The following is a 25,688-nucleotide window of genomic DNA, read 5'->3' as shown; positions in this document are numbered from 1 at the left end:
CAAATGATTTGTGCCAAATTTCATCTGGATAGGGCAATAAATGCGATCTGTACTTTGTTTACAAAAATACATGGACAGACGGACGGACGGACAGACGGACGGACGGACGGACAGACGGACGGACGGACAGACGGACGGACGGACATGCATAAATCGACTCAGAATGTGATTCTATGCAGATCATCAAAAGGAACTATGGGTCTATCTTATTTCCTTTTGCCTGTTACAAACAAATGCACAAAGACATAATACCCTGACCACCTTGTGGTGTAGGGTATAAAAATTATTTACAACAGTAATGAATCAAAGAACATTTGAAATGAATAATGAAACAAAGAACATTTTATTGAAAGAGAATTTCTCAATGATGATAGCTGTAGGCGGGAGTTTCATAGGAAGCATAATGAGTTGGGGCAGCATAATGAGCCACAGGAGCTACGGTCTTAACAACAGTGGCGGGGGCAGCATAATGTGTAACAGGAGCAACGGTCTTAACAATAGTTGCGGGAGCAGCATAGTGAGCGACTGGAGCAACATGTTTCACCACAGCAGCTGGGGCAGCATAGTGGGCCACCGGTGCAACACTCTTCACGACAGCATGGCCCAAAGGTTCACGTTGAACAACAGCATTGAAACCATTGGCATCATCGGCAGTATATTGCACGGTACGTTTGTAACCATCAGCATCAATCAAAGAGTATTCACCATGAACAGCTTCACCATCGCGCTCTTCACTTTGGCTCTTGGAGTCACCGGTTACTTTATCATCCACACCATAGCTGAATTTGTATTGAGGATGAGGATCGAATTCTTCCGATTTGACAACAACTTTATGGGCCACAGCTACGGGAGCCGATGTGTGGATAGCCACAGGTGCCGATGTGTGATAGGCAGTGGGGATATAGCCAGCACTGGCTACAGCAATGAAGGCAAATGCGAATACAAACTAAACACAAAGTAAAAATATAATAATAATTGAAACAGTGGCAAATTATAAAAAAAAACATGTGTCGTGCACTTACCTTGAAAGCCATGTTGCTACTGTTTTCAATAGATTCAACTTTGGGATATAAATGATAACAATCTCGATTTTTGGTCAACTTTTATACTCGATTGTGATTTAATTGATTTATTATTGATCTACATAAATTGTTCATTCCTTTGTTACAGAGAAAACCACAAAAAATGTATGTATTTGACATTTTACTCTATTTCATACCAAAGACAATATACATGGCAGTCAATTAGTTTTGTCATTGACTTTCACCGTTTTGCAATCATTATTTAAAAGTTGTTTAAGACTTTTCCCCTCAAAAAATCTAATAAAATTTGTCAATATACAAACGTATGTGTAAAACGTATATTTTATTCTGACTACGAAGAAAGGGTAGAAGGTAGGATGCCATCACTTTGAAGATTTGAGAAACTTGTGCAGCAGGGTCATCGAAATACATAGCCGAAAAAGGAGGATCAGGATGTTTTTTATAGAATGACAAAGAGGCTATATTATGGGTTTTAAAAAAAATAAAATCCCTTAAAAATGCTGTTAAAATCTAAAAAAAACACCGAATGTAGCCGTTATATTAGGGTCTATACGACGGTGGATCTGCATCATCAAATTACCGAATATAGGGAGGTACTATTATATAGGGGCTTATATCAAAACGTGGACCTACACAGACAATTTTCTGTCATATTATCCATTGCGAATTTCAAATACCAAATTGGAAATAATTCCGGCGAATAATGTCGCTAGAATCATCAAAATACCAAATATCGGTAGCTACAGCTATATGGGGGCTATACGAACAGACAATTTCCTGTCTTAAGCTGTAGTATCAATTGCAAACATTAAATACAAAATTTAAAACAAGTAAGCAAAGGCTATAGACGTGCGGGGCCGGCCATGTGATACCCTACAACACTACAATATGTTAGAAGCCCCCTTTTGCCCAGATCCATTTTGAAAGATTTCTCTTTAAAAATTATGTCACGAAGCACTACCATGTCTTGCTGTTAAATGTTGTGGTCCATTTTAGAGCTAAATATAATCCAATGGTCATCCAAAATGCTAGAATTCCCCCCTGTCCTTAATCTCTTCTCAGGCGTGTCGATTGCCTTCAATTGTGTGATCTGGAATTTTTTTTCTGTTTTTGGTCCATTTCAGCCCCTAAATATATTGCGGACATCTTTGAAAACAATAGGCCAAGTCCTTCTGAGCCCATGCCTACCCTTGTGAATATCGGACGATAATTGCTGATTGTATATAATACACCAATCTGTGTTGTAAGGTGAAAAAAAATTACAAAATATACACTTCAATATTAGGTCGAATTGAAAAAATCGCATGCGATAAAAAATATGAAAAAATAAAAAAAAACGTCACAAAATAATAAAAAACCTATTTTAACATCATTATTGGGATCTTTGTATGCGATTTTTTTAGATTTTATTCTTTTATGCCAAGAGCGCATTCTGAATTGACAAAATTTGTCAAAATCGGTCCAGCCATTTTTGAGATATAAGCAATCTAACAAACATCCCCTTGATTTGTATATACACATTGTATATATTTCGCTATATATAACCGATATATTTACCATCGTCATCTACGTAACGGTCAGAATTGACCTGTTCGTCTATTTTTGATTTCGCCGGTATTAAAAATATTCGTGGTTTAATGGAAAATTTGTCGTTTATTTAACACAAATATTATGGTCTATTTCACCCACTAAATATTACCCGATGACCATCAAAATAGGAAGACCTCTGCCCAGCTCTAAGCTCTAGCCCCATGATAACTTCCGCGTCGATTGGTCTATAATTGCGATCTGTAGAGCAAATCCAAAATCAGGAAATTTTTCAGTTTTTGGTCCATTTCAACCCCTAAATATTATGCGATCATCTTCAAAAGCAATAGGGTTCTACTCTGGTCCAAGCCCCACCTACATTCTAAATTTCGTGAAGATCGGGCCATAATTGCGACCTGAAGAGTGATTACAAATTAACATGGACTGACGGACAGACGGACGGACGGACATACATAGCTAGATCGAATCAGCTCGGCGAGCTAGGAAGATCCATATATACTTTCCTATGTGGGAAACCAATATTTCGAGGTGTTACATAATTTTTGGCCCAATCAAACTTACAATACTCCCAACACATAGTGTTGTAGGGTATAACAATACAAATTCAATAGAATACAAAATTTTCTTTTCTGACAACACATTGGTTGGGAAAGTGGACTTGGGGGTACACTAATGTGGGGACTATATTTAAATAAATGCCTACGTGGACAATTATCTGTAAAATGGTTCTATACCCCAGAGTAGCACAAATACATTTTTTAGTCAAATCAATAATTAGAAAATATATATATTCTAAATCAGCGTAAAATCCAAAGTCGATTTAGTGACATACGTCTCTCTGTCCTTCGAACGAAATGAGCCTAAAATTATGCACATATACATATTTTGACAGAAGACAGGTTAAGTTCGTAAATGGGCCATGTCGGTCCAAGTTTCCTTATAGATCCCGAGAATAGGTATTTTTGACAATTAGAGTCACATATTTCAACATAATTAGTTAAAATTAGGTGCTTACTCTTCCGTAGTGGGTTCTACCTCCTGCGGCGGATCATTGCACATATATAGGTCTACGATTTCATATAGCTCCCATATAAAGGCACCTCCCAATATTTGGTATATTTGACCACCTTTTCTTAAGAAATTGTTTGTTCGTAATGGATTCCACCTGATTTGTCACACCGTTGTCTATACAGGATGACGTTTTCCTATAGCCCCCCCACAACAGTACATCCTGACAGTTGAAACCACAAATTTTTAACGAAATTTTACAGAATTCGGTGCATAGAATTTTTGTGATAAGAATTTAGGTGTATGAGACCTTTAGTCTACATATTTTTCAGATATTTCTAACCTAAGGTATATTGAAAATTTCATAATTTCTTCTTGGGGCCCGCCAATGATATATTCTGGTTTCACACAAGATTTTATAAGGTTTAAGTAGTTTAAGATAAATTATCCGATTGACACAGTCATAGACATTATCATTATCGAAGAACTTCCACTTTCAACTACCGGAATCAGAGAGTTTGAGTTCGTATTGGAAAAGAAAGTGTTAGAGCTGATGAAATAATCAAACACCAAATTCACAGCGAAGAAACTCAAACATAAAAAAACCAACAACAAGTGCGATAGCATTCACTTTATTGGCCTCCTGCAAAAAATGAATAATTGTTTAAAGAATTTAAAAATTTAATGCATTTCATACGGTAAATACGTATATTGGACCCAAAAAACACACATGCATACTACATTCTCTATAATAGATATAATTGCAGAAAAATAAAATAAAAAATAACACACATTGTTCTGCTTTGATATAATTCGGTATAAATGTTGATCAGAAATTCAAAACGATATCATTCACTGCTCAACGCTTTAAAGAACATCAACGGTATTCACAGATAAAATAACGATAACATGGCCTTTAAGGTAAGTAAGTGAGCAGCTGGCTTGCTGACCGTGTTGCTTGTCATGTCATTGGACCAACGACTATTGACAGCATTACAAGGAAATCTGTTAATATCGTATTTTCCGTTTTGCAGTTTGTTTTCGCCCTTGCTTTCGTCGCTGTCGCAAGTGCAGGTTATGCTCCAGTTGCCTATCACACTGCACCCGTGGCTGTAGCCCAAAAAGTTGTGGTAAAATCGGAAGAATTCGATCCTCATCCTCAATACAAATTCAGTTATGGTGTTGAAGATAAATTGACCGGTGACTCCAAGAGCCAAAACGAGGAACGTGATGGCGATGCTGTACGTGGTGAATATTCCTTGATTGATGCTGATGGTTACAAGCGTACTGTCCATTATACTGCCGATGATGCTAATGGTTTCAACGCCGTTGTTCAGCGTGAACCTTTGGGTCATGCTGTGGTTAAGACTGTAGCTCCCGTTGCCCACTATGCCGCTCCAGCTGCTGTTGTGAAACAGGTTGCCCCAGTTGCCCACTACACTGCTCCCGTTGCACACTATTCAGCCCCAGTTGCTCATTACTCTGCTCCAGCTGTCGTCAAGACCGTAGCTCCAGTTGCCCACTATGCTGCCCCAGCTGTCGTTAAGACCGTGGCTCCAGTTGCCCACTATGCTGCCCCAGCTGTAGTTAAGACTGTTGCTCCAGTTGCCCACTATGCTGCTCCTGCCCATTATGCATCCTACGAAACGCCCACCTACGGATACCACCATTAAGAGCCATTGTTACGAAATAATTTGTAAATATTGAGATTTTTTGGTTTTTTATTTATGTTTGTAGTGAAATGCATGAGTGTAAAATAAAGACATCGTAAGATATGTAGGAAGTGGTTTTAATAGAAATGTGTGCCTAAATTGACGAGGTTTGGGTCCAAAAATATAGTTCCAAAATTTGAGCGAGAGTTCTCATCCTCAAGAAAAAAAAGAAACAGTTAGGAAATGTTAAACGTTGGGCGGCTCCCGTAAACGAAATATTATTTTGGGAATATATGTGATGTGATTATGTCAACTATGAACCTTCTTTGAATGCGTATTGCACATTTGGCGTACAGTAAAATTGAAATCAAATCAAATTTGGAACGATTCTCAACAATTTCAATAGGGTACTTCCTTGGGCCAAATTGGGTATAGAAAATTTCATCTCAATCGGACAATAAATGCCACCTGCTTTTTGTTCACAAAAAAATCATGGACGAACAGGCGGACGGATATCCAAAAATCGACTCGGTATGTGATTCTATGAGGGTCCTCAAAAATAACTTTTGGTCTATCTCGTTTCCTTCTTCATGATACAAACAAATGCTTAAAACATAATGCCCTGACAACAGTTTGCTGCCAATTTACAGCAAATTCGGGTTAAAAGTGTGATTAAAAAAAAAAACAAAAAAACCTTCAATCGGTCTGTAATACGCAGACCTATATAACCCATTTTCAATACCAAAAGTTCTGCAGACCTAACACACATCTGAGTAAAATTTTATCAATCTACTTCATTTCGTTTGGAAGCTAAAGTGATTTCCACAGATGGAAATCTGGGATGTGTTTTAGGTCTGCAAGACTTTTTGTATTAAGAATGAGTTATTTTGGTCCACTATTGATATAGGCACCACATAACTGTACGTCCAGATATTCGAATGATTTGTGTCGCAGTTTTCACAATATAACAGAAATTTGTCCATAGAAATGCACGTAACCGTGAAGCCTCCTTATATCGGTATCTTCAAATATTTGGTATTTTGATGATTTTTGTGGTGGGAGGGAGTTCGTAATAGGTACCTCCTTATCTGGCAGATAATTGGCTATATAGGACCAGATTTTCGTATATCCCCATGTAACTGTAACACCTGTTATTTGGAATTTTTAAAATTATAGTGCCATATTTTAAAATTTTTAGACTGTATTTCTTTTAAATTCTTAAAATGCCTTCCAAATGGTGCGGGGTTTTAAAAGTTGGGCCCAATCGAACTAAGCTTATTTTTGGCTTGTTATACACTCCACCATCGTATGAAGGGTATATAAAGTTTGTCATCCCGTTTGTAACACTGCGAAATAAATATTAAAGACACCACAAAGTACAGGGTGAGATAAAAAACTGCAACAAAGTCAAACGCCATAATTTTTATTTTTTTCTTTTAATTTTATTGAATGAAAGCAAAACATGTCGGAAATAGCATCAAGTTTTGGAGTAAATCTAGATTTGTTCGAATTGGTCACCTTTGGCACGAACTATGGCCTTCAAACAGCCAATGAACCCGTCACATGCTGCACGAATTTTGCTCCGCGGTATTTTGGCCCAATCCCGGCCCTTGGGTGGCGCATGCTGAGTGCGATGTTACTGAGTCCTGTTGGAATGTCCAAGGTCTGCGGCCAAAATGTTTGCGTGCCCAAAACTTTAATACACCCTCCAGAATATTTTCGCGATAATATTCGGCATTTATTCTGATGCCACGGTCGATTAATACGAGCGGAGAGCGACAATCGGCACTTATTGCGGCCCACACCATCATAATGGTCGGTGCTTGAGTTCTGGTGGTCAACCGAAGCTGCACATTTTCAGCTGACCTCTTTGGCAAGTAAACACGATGCTGGACAACGAATGTTTTCTCATCGGAGAAAACCAAATTCGGCAGTTCACCACTTTCGGCCACGCGAAGCAACTCTTTAGCTCTTTTGAGTCTATTTTCTTTCTGTTGCGGTGTAAGTTCTTGCACTTTTTGGAATTTCAATCTCTTTACCCTGAGCTCATTTTTCAATATTTGCCGAATGGAATATTGCGATATGTGCAGCTCACGATCCATTTCCATCAAGTCGCTTCTTTTCTATTCGAAAAATTTCTGCTGAAATTGCTGGTTTCTTCCGTCCACATCCTTGACGTCGTCTGAAGTTGGTTGTAGTTTTTTCATCTCACCTTGTACTCTATTCACTCTTTTCCAAGGAATCTTAATCCAAAAGTCTCCCAAAGATACCCCTATATTTTGGATTTTTTCGATGCATTAAAAAAAGGCAATAATATGATGAATTAATATCTCACAAAAAATCTGCTATAGACATATTGTTTGGACCACCTCCTACTTTTAGGTATTTGTAAAATTGTCACCCCTCGAAATATAAATTTTAGACCCCATACAGTATATGTGTATATTCTTGATCATAAAATTCTATGTCGATTAAGCGAAGTCTGTCTGTGGAAATCACTCTAGCTTCCGAACGAAATGAAGTAGGTTGATGCAATTTAATTCACATAACTGTACCTTCCTACAATCGGTATTTTTGGAGATTTTAGTGACATTATTCGCCAGAATTGTTTCAAAATTCCTTTTTTGAAGTTCTTAATGGGTACTACAATCTGTGACAGAAAATTTCTTACGCAGTTTTACGTCTTCGTAAAGACCCCCTACATTCTGAGTTTTGTTAATTATAGCAGTAGTTTTTAACGGAATTTTTTGACAATTTCAAATTCCTTCCATCGAAGTTCGAACTTACTGCTTTTTTACTTGTTGAAGTTTTTTCCAATATCAGTTCAATTTTTTTATATGAGGCACATATACATGGATAAGGGGTTAAACGTTAGTAGGCAGAACACATTCTCGCTTAGTGCTTAAAATTCGAAGTGCCAAATATTTTTATTTATCTTTTAACATGTTGTTTTCATTTGAATGTATTTGATTTTATGGTTATCCCAACATTTCTATCCTTGCATATTTTACCAATGATTAGAAATTGGAAAGAAAAACAATATTTTTATCACATTAAACTGTAGAGCGTTTATATTTTTAAAACTAATGGCGTAGAACTACGAATAGTATTTAACAACATTTTTAACAACATTGGCACTTAATGATGGTAACCGTAGGCGGGAGTTTCGTAGGATGCATAATGGGCAGGGGCAGCATAATGGGCAACGGGAGCAACAGTTTTGACCACAGCGGGGGCGGCATAGTGAGCTACTGGAGCCACGGTTTTAACGACAGCTGGGGCAGCATAGTGGGCAACGGGAGCCACGGTTTTAACGACAGCTGGGGCAGCATAGTGGGCAACAGGAGCTGAGTAGTGTGCGACGGGAGCAGTGTAGTGGGCTACTGGGGCAACCTGTTTAACAACAGCAGCTGGAGCGGCATAGTGGGCAACGGGAGCTACAGTCTTAACCACAGCATGACCCAAAGGTTCACGTTGTACAACGGCGTTGAAGCCATTAACATCATCAGCAGTGTAATGGACAGTACGCTTGTAACCATCAGCATCAATCAAGGAGTATTCACCACGTACAGCATCGCCATCACGTTCTTCGTTTTGGCTCTTGGAGTCACCGGTCAATTTGTCATCAACACCATAACTGAATTTGTACTGAGGATGAGGATCGAATTCTTCCGATTTGACAACGACCTTTTGGGCTACAGCCACTGGGGCAGCAGCTGTGTGATAGGCAACTGGAGCATAGCCAGCACTGGCGACAGCGACGAAGGCAAGGGCAAAAACAAACTGTAAACACAGAAAAATTGACAATATAATGTTTTCTTTGTAAAGTTTTTTATTATTTTTTTGTTCGTTAAGTGCCAACATGGTCAGCAGACCACCACTCACTTACCTTAAAGGCCATGTTGTAGTATTTTATTCCGAGATTACTATTGAAGTTCTTTAAAGGCTTAAACTCCAAATGCGAATGATATCATTATGAATTTTTGATCAACTTTTATACAAAATTAAAGCAAAACGAAACAAAAAAGAAAAAAAAAACACATCAGTGTAATTTATCAATTATTGCAAGTTTCATAATGGGAATATTGGGTGGTGTTAGTAAATGAGTAGCGAGCGTAAGTTCTTTGGTTTAAATTATTATCCATTGTTGAAAATAACCTCTTCTCAGCTGTTAGATATATTTTTTATGAAAATAAATTAGCTATTAGCTCTAAAAATTAAAAAAACCTATTTCTATGGCTTGGTGAAAACTCCTTTGGAGCATAATAAACTTGGATATGTATGAACCGTTTTTCCATAAGTCAACAAAAGCCATTTTTATATACCCTTTTGTTGGCCGGGGAATATTTGAGGAAAAATCTCTAAGGAACCTATTTATCACGAAGTCTTACAAAAGTCTTTCATGGAAATCTTACCTATATATTCTTAAATAATAATAAACAAATCTAACAATGTTGACCAGAGAGTTCTTAAAAAAAACCCTATGCATATTAGAATCCCCAAAATTTGAGTAAGAACGTGACCTCGTTCCAATAATACGTGATTCATACTACTTCAAAAATGTGGGTTTTTGTGGGGAGGTATTAAAAGCAATAGAAGTTAGTGTTATCATTAACATTTTTTTGAGATAATCTGAAACTGATTTTTATACCCTACAACACTATGTGTAGGGGGTATTATAAGTTTGATTGGGCCAAAAATTATGTAACACCTCGAAATATTGGTTTCCCACATAGGAAAGTATATATGGATCTTCCTATCTCGCCGAGCTGAGTCGATCTAGCTATGTATGTCCGTCCGTCCGTCTGTCCATGTTAATTTGTAATCACTCTACAGGTCGCAATTATGGCCCGATCTTCACGAAATTTAGAATGTAGGTGGGGCTTGGACCAGAATAGAACCCTATTGCTTTTGAAGATGATCGCATAATATTTACGGGTTGATATAGACCAATCGACGCATGGGCCTAGAGCTTAGAGCTGGGCAGAGGGGTTCCTATTTTGATGGTCATCGGGTAATATTCAGTGGGTGAAATAGACAATAACATTTGTGTTAAATAAACGACAAATTTTCCATTAAACCGCGAATATTTTTAATACCGGCGAAATCAAAAATAGACGAACCGGTCAATTCTGACCCTGACTTAGAATCCGATAGTAAAAATATCGGATATATATAGCGAAATATATACAATGTATATATGCAAAGGAAGGGGATGTTAGCTAGAATGCTTATATCTCCAGAATGGCTGTAGCGATTTTGACAAATTTCATAAAATAAGAATGCCCTTTTGGCATAAAAGTATAAAATCTAAAAAAATCGCATAAAAAGATCTCAATAATGATGTTAAAATAGTTTTTTTATTATTTTGTGGTTTTTTTTATTTCTTCATATTTTTTATCGCATGCGATTTTTTCAATTCGACTTAATATTGAAGTGTATATTTTTTAATTTTTTTCACCTTACAACACAGATTGGGGTATTATATACAGTCTGCAATTATCGTCCGATATTCATGAAAATTTTCACAAGGGTAGGTATGGGCTCAAAAGGACTTGGCCTATTGTTTTCAAAGATGTCCGCAATATATTTAGGGGTTGAAATGGACCAAAACAGAAAAAAATTGCTGATCACACAACTGAAGGCAATCGACATGCCTGAGAAGAGAGCAAGGACAGGGGAGAATTCTAGCATTTTGGATGACCATTGGATTATATTTAGCTCTAAAATGGACCACAACATTTAACAGCACGACATGGTAGTGTTCCGTGACATAATTTTTAAAGCGAAATCTTTCAAAATTGATTTGGGCAAAAGGGGGCTTCTAACATATTGTAGTGTTGTAGGGTATCACATGGTCGGCCCCGCACGTCTATAGCCTTTGCTTACTTGTTTGTATTTGGCTGGTATCAGAAATAAAAACAGATAAATTACATGTTCGTTTTTTGGTATTTACAAAGTGTGTGAATTATTATACCCTACACACACTACGTATGTATTGGGGTATAATATGTTTGATTGGGTTAAAAAGTTTGTAACACCGCGAAATAATGGTGGTAGACCAATATTCCTACCTCGTCGAGCTGAGTAGATGTAACTATGTGAATCCGTCCGTATGTCTGTCCATGATAATTTGTTATCACGATGTTATGATGTGTTATCACAACCTGATCTTATTTTTCAGTAGTAGGTTTGAATTTAAGAGTATGATAAAATATAAACTTAGCATCAGTTCGATTCAAAGGAGCTAAAATTTGGAATTTACAATGTTTAGCTTTATCCACCTCATTACTAAGGGCAGCATAACTTCAGAATAGTAAAATTAATTACTGTTTAACACCCACTAACATAGCACATTAAATTATGCATAAGAGTCCCTGTAAAGTCTATGTTTTTAATCATAGTTAAATTCCATGGCGCTTAAACAATGTCTTTCTGTTTGTCCGCCATTATACGATACTGTTATATAGGGTCTATACCAAAATATATACCTATATTGTAATTATACCCTCCACGATAATATGGAGGTTATAGTAAGTTTGTCATTCCGTTTGTAACACCTCGAAATATATATTTTAGACCCCCCCCCACAAGTATACATATCGTGAATATCGTGCATATCGGCATAAAATTCTATGTCTATTTAGCAATGTCGGTCCGTCTGTCCATTTGTCCGTCTGTGGAAATCACTCTAGCTTTCGAACGAAATGAAGTAGGTTGATAAAATTTTACCGAAATGTTTGCAGAACTTTTGGTATTGATAATGGGCCATGTAGGTCCACGTCTTCGTATAGCCCCCACATAACGGTATCTCCCGATATACCGAATATGATTTTATCGACATTATTCAACGGAATTTTCTCAGATTTGGTATTTGAAGTTCGTAATGGATACTACAACCTATGATAAAAAATTGTCTGTGCAGGTCAACGTCTTCGTATAGCCCCATATAACAGTACCTCCCCATACTCCGTATTTTTTATGATAATGATGATAATATCGCTAAATTATTCACCGGAATTGTTTCAAATCTGGTATTTGATGTTCTTAATGGATACTACTGCCTAAGACTGAAAATTGTCTGTTCAGGTCCACGTTTTGGTATACCCCTCATATAATAGTACCTCTCTATATTTGGTATAATGATGATTTTAGCTACATTATTCACCGATATGTTTCCAAGTTTCGAATTTGAATATTGTAATGTCTTATGACAAATGTTACCTATGCAGGTCCATGTAATCGTATAGACCCTAATATAATGTCTACATTCGGTATTTTTAAGATTTTAACAGAAATTTTAACGGTTTTATTTTTTGGAAAATTGCCAAATTCGTTCCAAGTGATAGAGGGTATTCGAGGGCCGAGCCGTACTTGAAGTTTTTTTACTTGTTGTTTCTGTAAGATGGTTGTATATATCCAAAGTAGCTTAACTATACATTTGTAGTCGATTGGAAAATCGATTGGTAAATGTGGTCAAGACCTTTGAAATGGGTAAAATGGGCGCTACTCGAAAATATTGACCTACATTGAAAATTTTCTGTGAAGCAGATAGAAGTCAATATGCCAAATACATTGAAAATGTGGCCAAGAGCCCGTAAATAGCTGAAATCAGGGCATACCTTCATATGAGGGTTATACCAAAACGTGGACCTATACTTATAATTTTTTTTAACGATATCTTCTCCTTTCTAATGAAGATATCAAATTTCTGAATTTTATCTCTATCCCTTCACCCAATATCAATTACAATTACAACTCAGTACTTTTCGTACAGTTACAGTAAACATTCCCAAAACCAGCTTCTCTCAAAAACAATGACATTCGCATCAAATTTCAGCATTTCAGCTACATTTCTTCCCCAATAACAAATTAAGTACTATTTAGTACATTTGCAGAACCATCTCCACATCTCAATTCCAGTTTCCAGCACCATCCCTTCATCCAAATACATTCCATTTAGTACTTTTCGTACAAACGTAGGACGCATTTCCAAACAAATTCCAAATCTAAAGTATCTAAATTTTATCCCCATCTTTTCGCCCAATACCAATTTTAGTACCACTGAGTACTATTGGAACAATTATAGTACACATTTCCAAAACCGCCTCCTTCTCTCAACCACAGACAATAATGGCGACATCAGTATACAATTTCACGACTTCAGGTCCAATAGCAAAGTTAGTACTACTTAGTTCTGTTCGTACAATTTTGGTACACATTTAGAAGACTATATCCATATCTTAATCACTCCGAATTTCAGATTTCCATCCCTATCCCTTCAACCAATACCAAATTTAGTTCAATTTAGTACTTTTCGTACAAATACGTATTTGCGAAACCACCAGATCCTAACACAAGATCCCAAGCTCTATCCTTTCACCCAATATATAATTTAGTAGCGGTTAGAACTTCATATCGTAAACAAAAACACCAACAGTGGCATCTATATCAACTTGTAGGATTTTAGCTTTATTTCTCCACCCAATTTAGTACTTTTGGTACAGTTCCAAACCACCTCCATATCTCAGTTATCTAAGTATCAAATTTCAGAATTGTGTCTCTATCTTTTCACACAAATATAGTACCATTCAGTGATTTTCGTACAATTATAGGGCACATTTCCGAAACCATCTCCATATGTCCAGGCCACACATGAATAGCGACCCTAATACCAAATTTCATATATCAAGCACTATATGTTCACCCAATACCAAACTGTACCAAATATATTATTATTATTATTATTATTATTATTATTATTATTATTATTATTATTATTATTATTATTATTATTATTATTATTATTATTATTATTATTATTATTATTATTATTATTATTATTATTATTATTATTATTATTATTATTATTGTTATTATTATTATTATTAATATAATTATTATTATTATTATTATTATTATTATTATTATTATTATTATTATTATTATTATTATTATTATTATTATTATTATTATTATTATTATTATTATTATTATTATTATTTTTATTATTATTATTATTATTGTTATTATTATGATTATTATTATTATTATTATTATTATTATTATTATTATTATTATTATTATTATTATTATTTATTATTCTTATTTCTAGAACCACCTCTTTACGCAAACCTACCACTAACAGGGACCTCAATACAAAATTTCAAATTTCAGCTTCAACCGTTCAACCTAAACAGACTGTTCCAAATGTAGTACCATGTAGTACAACAGATCGCATACTTAATTAACATTTCCCAAACTACCTTCATATATCAAAACTTACTTTCCAACCTTGGTTCTTATACCAAATTCCAAGTTTTTAGCTGTATCCGGTCACATAATACCAAATGGTATCATTTTAGAAATTTAGTAACATTTTAGAACTGCTCGCGACCTTAACATTCGAATTTCCAAAAACTCTTTGATACATCTTTCCTGGGCTCCATCATTTCAAATTTCAGAATACTAGCTCATTCCGTTGGCCCAATATTTTTATACCCTCCACCATAGCATAGAGGGTGTATCAAGTTTGTCATTCCGTTTGTAACTCATCGAAATAATAATTTAAGACAAAACAAAGTATATATATTCTTGATCAGCATAAAATTCTATGTCGATTTAGCGATTTCCGCAAGTCTGTCCATCTGTCCGTTTGTGGAAACCACCTTAGCTTCCGAACGAAATGAAGTAGGTTGATAAAATTTTAATCAAATATGTAATGGTATCTCCCATTCTCGGTGTTTTGGTGATTTAATCGACATTGTTCACAGGAAATGTTTCATATGTGGTATTTCAAGTTCGTAATGGGTACTACAGCTTATGACAGAAAATTGTCTGTGCAGGTCCATGTCTTCGTATAGCCCCCATATTCTCGATATTCGGTACATTGATGATTTTAGCGACATTATTCACCGGAATTGTTTCAAAATTGGTGTTTTAAGATCGAAATGAATACTACTGAATATAAACGTTAATTTTGTTAAGGTTAGACTTGGTGTAGCTTGGCAAATAGATTCAACCGAATCCGTGTATATCAAACAACATCACAAGCCGGAAAAAGCTTAAGCCAATATTGAAATATTTAAACATGATTATGTGATCCCTTTCGTATTGTGCTAGAGCCGTTCTTTTATTATGGCCCCTATATAACTTTAGATTTAATAATAATGAACTTGTAAAAAAACCCATAGTAAAAGTAATGCAACCACAAAATTTCATTAAAGGCCAATCAAAAATTGAACTTGCATAATGTGGACAATCATCATTCAAATCAATAATGATATCATTGCTATTTAAGGCATTGTTTTGTAAACAAAACTGTGACAAGAGAAAAATCTCCCTGTCACCACAACATAAGTGAATGTTGTTGTAAGACAGACAAACAATTTTTGTGTAAATAAAAAAAAGCAATCAATTGCTCTAAAAATAAATCTGTAAAAATGAAAATGCAACGTATTTTTTTGTATAAAAGTTGATGGGATTCCAAAATTATCCATCATTCATAACTGGTCTGTACCTCTACAAGGAATCGATTTTGTGGAATTCAGCAAACAATTTTTATTTGCACTAACAACATGGTTTTCAAGGTAAGTCGGTAATGAAGAAAATTTATTTATTTAATATCTATAAAATTGATATTGAAATCTTCCTGCAGTTTGTATTCGCTCTTACCCTCGTCGCTTTGGCCAGCGCTGGTTATGCTCCCGCTGCCTATCATGCAGCACCCGTTGCTGTCCACACTGCTCCTGTTGCTGTGGCCCAAAAGGTTGTTGTCAAATCCGAAGAATACGATCCTCATCCTCAATACAAATTCAGCTATGGTGTCGACGACAAAGTGACCGGCGATTCCAAGAGTCAAACTGAAGAACGTGATGGTGATTTTGTTCGCGGTGCATACTCATTGATCGATTCTGATGGTTACAAACGTACCGTCCAATATACCGCTGATGCTGTCAATGGTTTCAATGCCGTAGTTAGCCGCGAACCCTTGGCCGTTAAGGCTGTTCACTATGCTGCTCCAGCTGCTGTCGTGAAAACAGTTGCACCAGTGGCCCACTATGCTGCTCCAGCTGCTGTTGTTAAGACTCATTATGCTGCCCCCACCGTGGCTGCTTATGCTGCTCCCGCTGCTGTTGTTAAGACTGCCCACTATGCCGCCCCCACAGTGGCTACCTATGCTGCCCCTGCTCACTACAGCACATACGGAGCACCAGTATACAATTACCATCATTGAGCCAATGTTTTGCTAACCCAAATCGCTTAACTGTTGTAGAGTTTTAAACGATTGTTATTTTTATTTATTTGATTTAATGTTGATTCTGTAAAATAAATATACATACATTTCATTGAATAATTGAGTTAATTACGAAAAAGAGCTAGTAGATGGGTCTGCCCACCATTTATCAAGTAACCAACACCACGACAATATATATTGAGTGCAAATGATAGTACTATCAAATTTATGATAAATAACAAAAAAAAAAAAAAAAACAAGTAAAAAAGCTGTAAGTTCGGCCGGGCCGAACTTTTAATACCCTCCACCATTTGGTACAAATTTGGCAATTTCCAAAAAAAAACCGTGAAAAATTCTGTTAAAATCTTAAAATACCGAATGCCTATACGGCGACGTGGACCTGCTTAGGCAACTTTTGCCATAAGTTATTACAATATTTAAATGCGAAACTTGAAGAAAAATCTGTTTATGATGTAGCTAAAATCCTCAAAATACCTAATATAGGGGGTACCGTCATATGGGGGCTATACGAAGACGTGGACCTGCACAGACAATTTTCTGAAATGGGCTGAACTATCCATTACGAACTTCAAACACCAAATTTGCAACAATTCCGGTGAATAATGTCGCTAAAATTATCAAAATAAAATTATCAACCGGGCCGAACCTTGAATACCCTCCACCAGTTGGAACGAACTTCGCAATTCTCAAAAAAAAAAAAAAATAAATAAATAAAATAAAATCCGTTAAAATATTTGTTATTAGGGTCTATACGACGATATGGACCTGCACAGGTAACTATTGTCATAAAATCGGTGAATAATGTAATAATGTAATCAAAATACCGAATATCGGGAGGTACCGTTGTATTGGGGCTGTACGAAGACGTTAACCTGTACATGCAATTTTCTGTCATAGGCTGTAGTATCCATTACGAACTTTAAACACCAAATTTGAAACAATTCTGGTGAATAATGTCGCTAAAATCATCAAAATACCGATTATCGGGAGGTACTGTTGTATTGGGGGCTATACAAAGACGTGGACCGGCACAGACAATTTTCTGTCATAGGCTGTAGTATCCATTACGAACTTCAAACACCAAATTTGAAACAATTCTGGTGAATAATGTCGCTAAAATCATCAAAATACCGAATATCAGGAGGTACCGCTGCATTGGGGCTATACGCAGAACCTGCATAGGAAACTTTTGTCATAAGCCATTACAAAATTCAAATGAGAAACTTGAAAAAAAAAATAGATGAATAATGTAGCTAATATCATCAAAATAACGAATATCGGGAGTTGTTGTTATATGCGGGCTACACGAAGGCGTAGACCTGCACGAACAATTTTCTGTCATTTTTCTGTCATGCATTACAAACTTCAAATACCAAATTTGAAACAATTCCGGTGAATAATGTCGCTAAAATCATCAAAATACTGAATATCGGGAAGTACCGTTATATGGGGGCTATATGAAGACGTGGATCTGCACAGACAATTTTCTGTCATAGGCTGTAGTATCTATTACGATCTTAATAATACTAAATTTGAAACAATACCGGGGAATAATGTCGCTAAAATCATCAAAATACCGAATATCGGGAGGTGTTGTTATATGGGGGCTACACGAAGTTGTGGACCTGCACGAACAATTTTCTGTCATAGGTTGTAATATGCATTACGAACTTCAAATACCAAATTTGAAACAATTCTGGTGAATAATGTAGCTAAAATCATCAAAATACCGAAAAAATGGAGGTACCATTTTATGGGGGCTATACCAAAACGTGGACCTACATGCTTCATTTGCAATACCACACATTTGAGTAAAATTTACAGAGTAAAAAATTACATAGCACACATTTGAGTAAAATTTTATCAACCTACTTCATTTAGTTAAGAAGCTAGAGTGATTTCCACAGACGAACAGACGGACGGACACCGCTAAATCGATATAGAATTTTATGCTGATCAGAAGTATATATACTTGGTGGGGTCTAAAATGTATATTTCAAGCTGTTAAAAACGGAATGACAAACTTAATATACCCTCCATACAATGGTGGAGGGTATAAAAAGTTCGATTGAGGACCAATTTATCTCCGGATATTCGATATTTTAGTAATTTAGTTTACATTTTTAAGGAATTTTTTTCAAATTTGATTTTTGAGCAGAAATTTATCTACATGGTCTCATTTTGTGGTATAGCTCCTATATAACGGTGATATTTTGAAAATTTCAACTGCATTCTCCAGTGTATTCTGCTAATAAATTTAGTCGAAGATAGAAGTTGTTTAAATGTTGAATCCCGATTCTTTAATTTATAAAGCTTTTTAGCTCAACGGCTTTAAAAAAGGTAATGGAATAAATGGAATACTCTGTCGATATCACTATGCTAGATATTGTAGTGGAATATTTTAACTCTGCCTGAATTTGGCTACCTCATAATATAAATATTAAAATATGCCGATACGCGTGACTGTTGTTATGGGCTTCTCCATTTCATATGTATTCTGTTCCCCAGTGCAATGATTCTGAACAAAAATAATTACAAAATTGTCTCCAAACAACAGAGACAAATGGGATTATGTACAATGACATATCAATATCGGTCTGTTGAAATTCGTACACACGTCACAGTTACATAATCGAAAAACAAACAATTCCAATTATATAAAATCTGACACATTGATATTCTCAATATCTTTTTTTTATTTTTTTCAGACAATATCCAAACAATGAAATATTCACAATAGTAACAAATTTTGTTTCTTTGCCATTTTTGATTCTTAAGTTTTTTCTGTTATCAATTCTTTTTCAAACCAGACAATCAAAATTGTCGAATCATAATAAGTAATGACCATTTGCGGAATTTTGGCTCCATTATAAAAATTAAATAAAATTTTTAATGCGGTCTCCAGCACTGACACGATCAGATTCTGAAATTGATTGTCATGCTAGAGAATAAAAATCAAAACGAGAGAGAATAGCAACACCTACACCAACATATCAAATGTCAGTCATTTAGAATGAAAAAGTGATATGGTTGTGTTGTGTTGACGTTTCATTTGGAGAAAAATATAATAACTCCATTTTCATGTGGTCTGACGAAAGGTGTGACGATGAATTCTGTTAGACTTTATTAAGAAGTTGTTTTATTTCGTCGTCTATACTGCTCACTGTGACGTATGTATCTTAAAGTCAGCCAACAGTATTTTCATTGACGGTATTCCAAACATAATTAGCTTTTATTGCCAAAACATTATTGAGATATTTACCAGTTCCGTTTTGGAATAAGATTTCATGACGAACAAGATTAGTCTGCTGTTAACATGATAGATATATTTGTGGTATGTGTTTGGTACATGTGTTTCCGAAAATTAATTGTTATTGTTGCTTTTATCGATTTGGGTTCTTGGAATGTCCAAAGAAACTGTTGTTGCTTTCGGCATCGCTTTTATGTATTGCTCCCAAAAAGGTCAATCTTTGTTATGTCGGAATTTTAATTCCCGCCATGTATACGCAAGCAGAAGTAATTTGTTTTTTTAGTTTAATTAAGGGAATTCCATTGCTTTAAATTTGTTATTAATTAAAACATTAACTAAATCTATTAAAAAATACGATAAATAAACACGAAAATTCCCAACTGACAGTTTTCAGAAAAAAAAACAACAATTTAGTATAGCCTTCGAATTATTTGCATTAAGTACGTAATTAAACAATCGTAAAGTAATTTAGCGGGTACACTTCCCAATCGATCCGAAAAAGAGGCGGCTGTCTGTCTGTCTGTCTGTCTGTCCGTCTGTCTGTTGTAATCACGCTATCTTTCGAACGAATTGAGATACAAGGCTAAAATTTTGCACACAGGTTTATTTTTACAGTAGGCAGGTTAAGTTCGTATGGGTCATGTAGGTCCACGTTTTCATATAGCCCCCATATAACGGTACCTCCCGATATTCGGTATTTTGATGATTTTAGCGACATTATTCACCTGAATAGTTTCAAATTTAGTATTTGAGGTTCAAAATAGATACTACAGCCTAAAACAGAAAATTGTCTGCGCAGGTCCACGTCTTCGTATAGCCCCCATATAACTGTACCTCCCGATATTTGGTATTTTGATGATTTTAGCGACATTATTAATCGGAATTGTTCAAAATTTGGTATTTGAAGTTCGCAATGGATACTACAGCCTAAGACAGAAAATTGTCTGTTCAGGTCCACGTGTTCGTATAGCCTCCATATAACGGTACCTCCCGATATTCGGTATTTTGGTGATTTTAGCGTCTTTATTCACCAAAATTTTTTCAAATTACTCATTTAGAGTTCGTAATGGAAACTCCAGTCGGTGACAGAAAATTGTCTATGCAGGTCCAGGTCTTCGTATATGCCCATATACCCGTACCATATATTCGGTATTTTGACGAGTTTAGGTACAATACTCACCGAAGTTGTTTGAAATGTCGTATTTGAAGTTCGTAATGAATTCGTAATGAAGTTCGTCCACGTCGTATAGGCACCAATATAACTGCAATATTCGGTATTTTTAAAATTTTATCAAATTTTTTTCAGGATTTTATTTCCAAATTCGTTACAAATGGTTCGGCCCGGCCGAACTTACTGCTTTTTAACTTGTTTTCGATTGTAACCCTATAACGTATTAGAAAATAACATTATATATCTGTTCAGAGTGAATACAACTTTTTTTTGAGATAATATGTCTGCATTCAAATGGAATGAGGAGTATTTAAAAGAACATTTAGTCCTCGTAACTCAATCCATTGAATGTAAATTTCGACGTTTTGGAAATTTCGATCCCAATTTCCAAACAAATCAAATTACATTTCCGGACTTCAATTACTAGTTTAACTCCTCGAAATAGCTTTCATTAAGGTCTATTGTAGGCATATCTTCCATATTCCCTCTTATTTTTATACCCTCCACCATAGTATGAAGAGTATATTAAGTTTGTCATTCCGTTTGTAACACCTCGAAATATACATTTTAGACCCCACAAAGTATATATATTCTTGATAAGCATCCGTCTGTGAAAATCATTCTAGCTTCCGAACGAAATAAAGTAAGTTGATAAAAATTTACCCAAATGTGTATTATGTCTACGGGACTTTTGGTATTGAAAATGGGCCATATAGGTCCACGTCTTCGTATAGCCCCCATATAACGTTACCTTCCGATATGTGGTATTTTGATGATTTTAGCGACATTATTTACCGGAATTATTTCAAAATTGGTATTTGAAGTTCCTAATGGATACTATTAGCTACATACTACAGCACAAGACAGAAAATGGGCCACGTCTTCATATACCCCTCCATATAAACGTACCCCCCGATATTCGGTATTTTAATGATTTTAGCGACATTATTTACCGGAACTATTTCAAATTTGGCATTTGAAGTTCGCAATGAATACTACATCCTATGACAGAAAATTGTCTCTGCAGGTTCACGTCTTCGTATAGCCCCCATATGACGGTAACCCCGATATTCGGTATTTTGATAATTTTAGCACATTATAAACAGATTTTTTCCAAGTTTCGCATTTGAATATTGTAATAGCTTATGACAAAAGTTGCCTGTGCAGGGCCACGTCATCGTATAGACCCTAATATACGGCTACTTTCGGTATTTTTAAGATTTTAACAGAATTTTTAAAGGATGTTATTTTTTTGAAAATTGCCAAATTTGTGCCAATTGTTGGAGGTTATTCAAAGTTCGGTCCGGCTGAACTTACAGCTTTTTTACTTGTCGATGTTTAAAAGGTTGAATTTTAATCACAAACCAAATAAGTTGTAATTTAATATTATATTATATAATACAAACAATGTATCAATCAGTTTTACCGACGGATGTATATCAAAAAAATATCAGTTCATTAAAATAAATTTTGACTTGCGTTATTATTATTTATTGGGTTGGTACCGAAGAAGATGGGCCAATGCTTTCCATTTCATATCTGACCGAAGTCAGATATAAATATTATTAAGTGCCAGATTTGCACTACATCGACTGCTCTTGATATGTGCGTGGGGTTTCAGATATAGTGGACCGATGTATTCCACATAGTCTAATATTAATATGTAATTTGAAGAAAATCGAACATTTATTTCCAATTTTATGTGAATAGTTGTTAATCTAAAATTTAACCTCTTGTGGCGAAGAAACCTGAAGGAGTGCCCGATATTCACATAATATCTCTGGTTGAGAGAAATATTTAGATACATCAAGAATCTCTGACTCGTTTCGCAAGTTATGAGAAATACACTTATTAACAATTGCGATTCTTGTGTGGAAGGTACCAAAAAGGGGTGGGCGATTTATTTCGTTCATTAGTTTGGGTTCGGTCATAATCCCAAAAGATTGCGGATATAACCCCTTAAATAATAGGTATGCCAAAAACGATTTTATACTTTTTATAAGTAGCTGGTTTTTGGCCGGGACTTGAGATTTTCTCCAGTGAGTATGTCACGCACCGGCTACCGCGAATCGAAAATTTCTAAAATTGTATTTTTGTAAGTAGTCCACACAGCAAACGGTCATACTCCCCATGGTGATTGTGCCCCCATTATTATGGGGTTTACGACCAAAAACAAACCGAACACAATCCCCATAACTGCAATGGGATTATGTCCGTGGGGGTTATGGAACGGATTTGGTTCAAAGAGACTCTAAAACCGTTATTTCAATGAGGCTTATGGCTGAAGGTTTAATTACAATTTTCCTAATTTTACAGTCGCCCTACAGTTCACAATTAAAAACCAATCGACATGGAATTTTGCATGGGGAGAGAGTTAAGGACAGGGCAGAAGTCTAGCATTTTAGATTAGCATTGGATTAAGTTAGCGGGTAAAATGGACTACAACTTTTGTGCGAAATTGTTTTAAAACCCCATCAGCACGACAGAGAGCGTAAGTATGAGCAAGGGCATCCGTTAAAAATCAAAGGTAACATTTTTGCAGGTCTGTATGGCATTATGTCAAAAATAAATCCTACCAAAAGGGATTTGGACCTAAATGGCATATTATAGTGTTGTAAGGTATCATATGGTCGGCCCCGCACGGGTATTGCCTTTGCCTATTTGTTATACCCTACAACAACATGTGTTGGGGGTATTATAAGTTTGATTGGGCCGAAAATTATGCAAATATTGGTTTCCCACATAGGAAAGCATATATGGATCTTCCTATCTCGCCATTAAATTTGTAACCACTCTACAAGTCGCAATTATGGTCCGATCTTTACGAAATTTAGAATGGAGGCGGGGCTACGGCCAAAATAGAAGCTTATTGCTTTTGGAGGAAATCGCATAATATTTAAGAGTTAAAATGGACCAAAAACTGAAACAATTCCTGATTTTGCAGTTGCTCTACAGTTATAGACGCAATTATAGATCAATCGAAGCGGAAGTTGGCATGGGGCTAGAGATTAAGGCTGGGCAGAAGCCTTCCAATTTTGATGGTCATCGGGTAATATTTAGTAGGTGAAATAGAACATAACATTTGTGTTAAATAAAAGTCAAATTTTCCGTGAATATTTGTAATCCCGGTGAAATCACAAATAGACGAAAATGTCAATTCTGACCGTAACGTTGATGCCAATTGTAAATATATTGGATATATAGCGAAATATATACAATGTGTGTATACCAATGGAGGGGATGTTAGCTGGAATACTTACATCTCAAGAATGGCTGGACCGATTTTAACAAATTTTGCCAATTCAGAACGCGCTCTTGGTATAAAAGAATAAAATCTAAGAAAATCGCATAAAAAGATGCCAATAATGATGTTAATATAGATTTTTTTATTATACCCTACAACACTATGTGTTGGGGGTATTATAAGTTTGATTGGGCCAGAATTTATGTAACACCTCGAAATATTGGTTTCCCATATAGGAAAGTATATATGGATCTTCCTAGCTCGCCGAGCTGAGTCGATCTAGCTATGTATGTCCGTCCGTCCGTCTGTCCGTCTGTCCATGTTAATTTGTAATCACTCTACAGGTCGCAATTATGGCCCGATCCTTACGAAATTTTGCACGAAGGTGGGATTAGGGTCAAAATAGAACCCTATTGCTTTTGGAGATGATCGCCAAATGTTTAGGGGTTGAAATGGACCAAATACTGAAAAAATGTCGGATTTTGCAGTAGCTATACAGGTCGCAATTATAGACCAATCGACGCGAAATTTCGCATGTAGATAGAGTTTAGGGCGGGGAAGAAGCCTACTAATTTGGGTGGTCACCGGATAATATTTAGCGGGTAAAATAGACCGTATCTTTTGTGTTGAAATAAATCAAAATTTTTCATTAAACCGTGAGTATTTTAAATCCCGGCGAAATCACAAAGCCATCACAAGGTTACTTGTGACCTTTACATTGATGTTATTATCCAACAAATCGGCTATATTGCAAAATATGTGCGGTATATATGTCTATCAAAGAAGATATGCTTGAAAGATCTCTTATATGTCGAGAACGGCTGAACTGACTTCGACAATTCTCATTAAATCAGAACGGCCTCTTGGCAGGAAAGAAACAACGTCTAAAAATCGCATAAAAATATCTCTCTAAAGATGAAAATATTGATTTTGTAACATTTTTTCATATTTTTTCAATTTTGTCACATTTTTGGCATATTTTCATTTTGAATTAAACATTTGGTAATATTTCTACAGCTAACAAAACTAAGTAGTTAGGTTATGAGGATATCATATACAGATCACATTTATTACCCGATCCTTACGAAATTTTGCATGGGGGTAAGATGAGGGTCAGAATAGAAGCCTACTCTTTTTGGAGATGATCGCCATATATTTAGGGGTTGAAATGGACCAAAAAACTGCAAAATTGTCAGCAGGTCGTAATTATCACCCGATCCTCACGCACATTTGAATGGGGGTTACTGCACATTGCAAAAGCCAATATTCAATGTGTGAAATAGTTTGCCAACTTTTGTAGACTAAATACAAAAATGTCCATTCCAGTGACTTTTTGGAGAATTCACAAATACAGGAAAGACGCACTTCTGACTATTTCGTTAACGCTGATTTCGTTGAAGGATATAGTCAAATGTCTGTATCTCATATAGATGCGTTTCAGTCAAAAACCAATAATAAATGTTAATCTTTTGCCACTTCTGAGAGATTATAGGTCTTTGGGAAATATTGGTTCCA

At 35.7% G+C, this 25,688-nt stretch overlaps 4 protein-coding genes across 4 annotated transcripts; 2 read left to right on the top strand and 2 right to left on the bottom strand.

Moving 5' to 3' along the window:
* Positions 1-361: 361 nt before the first annotated feature.
* On the bottom strand, positions 362-1,034 carry LOC101893960 (larval cuticle protein A2B-like). The gene is made up of 2 exons (XM_005175230.3): positions 1,023-1,034; positions 362-946 (listed from the first exon to the last, which is right to left on the bottom strand). Exons 1-2 carry the CDS (start codon positions 1,032-1,034, stop codon positions 362-364), a joined length of 597 nt encoding a protein of 198 aa, XP_005175287.2.
* Positions 1,035-4,508: 3,474 nt separating this feature from the next.
* LOC101894791 (larval cuticle protein A2B-like) lies at positions 4,509-5,351 on the top strand. The gene is made up of 2 exons (XM_005175235.4): positions 4,509-4,520; positions 4,634-5,351. Exons 1-2 carry the CDS (start codon positions 4,509-4,511, stop codon positions 5,270-5,272), a joined length of 651 nt encoding a protein of 216 aa, XP_005175292.2. The 3' UTR covers positions 5,273-5,351.
* A 2,973-nt stretch (positions 5,352-8,324) lies between these two features.
* LOC101893787 (larval cuticle protein A2B) lies at positions 8,325-9,201 on the bottom strand. The gene is made up of 2 exons (XM_011292856.3): positions 9,141-9,201; positions 8,325-9,034 (listed from the first exon to the last, which is right to left on the bottom strand). Exons 1-2 carry the CDS (start codon positions 9,150-9,152, stop codon positions 8,390-8,392), a joined length of 657 nt encoding a protein of 218 aa, XP_011291158.2. The 5' UTR covers positions 9,153-9,201; the 3' UTR covers positions 8,325-8,389.
* Positions 9,202-15,685: 6,484 nt separating this feature from the next.
* Positions 15,686-16,549, top strand: LOC101894305 (larval cuticle protein A2B-like). Its single transcript, XM_005175232.3, has 2 exons — positions 15,686-15,840; positions 15,909-16,549. Exons 1-2 carry the CDS (start codon positions 15,829-15,831, stop codon positions 16,485-16,487), a joined length of 591 nt encoding a protein of 196 aa, XP_005175289.1. The 5' UTR covers positions 15,686-15,828; the 3' UTR covers positions 16,488-16,549.
* The last annotated feature ends 9,139 nt before the right edge of the window (positions 16,550-25,688 follow it).

This window comes from Musca domestica, unplaced genomic scaffold, assembly GCF_030504385.1.
Source record: "Musca domestica strain aabys unplaced genomic scaffold, Musca_domestica.polishedcontigs.V.1.1 56, whole genome shotgun sequence".
Classification (NCBI taxonomy): Eukaryota; Metazoa; Arthropoda; class Insecta; order Diptera; family Muscidae; genus Musca; species Musca domestica.
The sequence above is the reverse complement of the archived record's forward strand: the minus strand, read 5'-3'. Positions and strand labels throughout refer to the sequence as shown.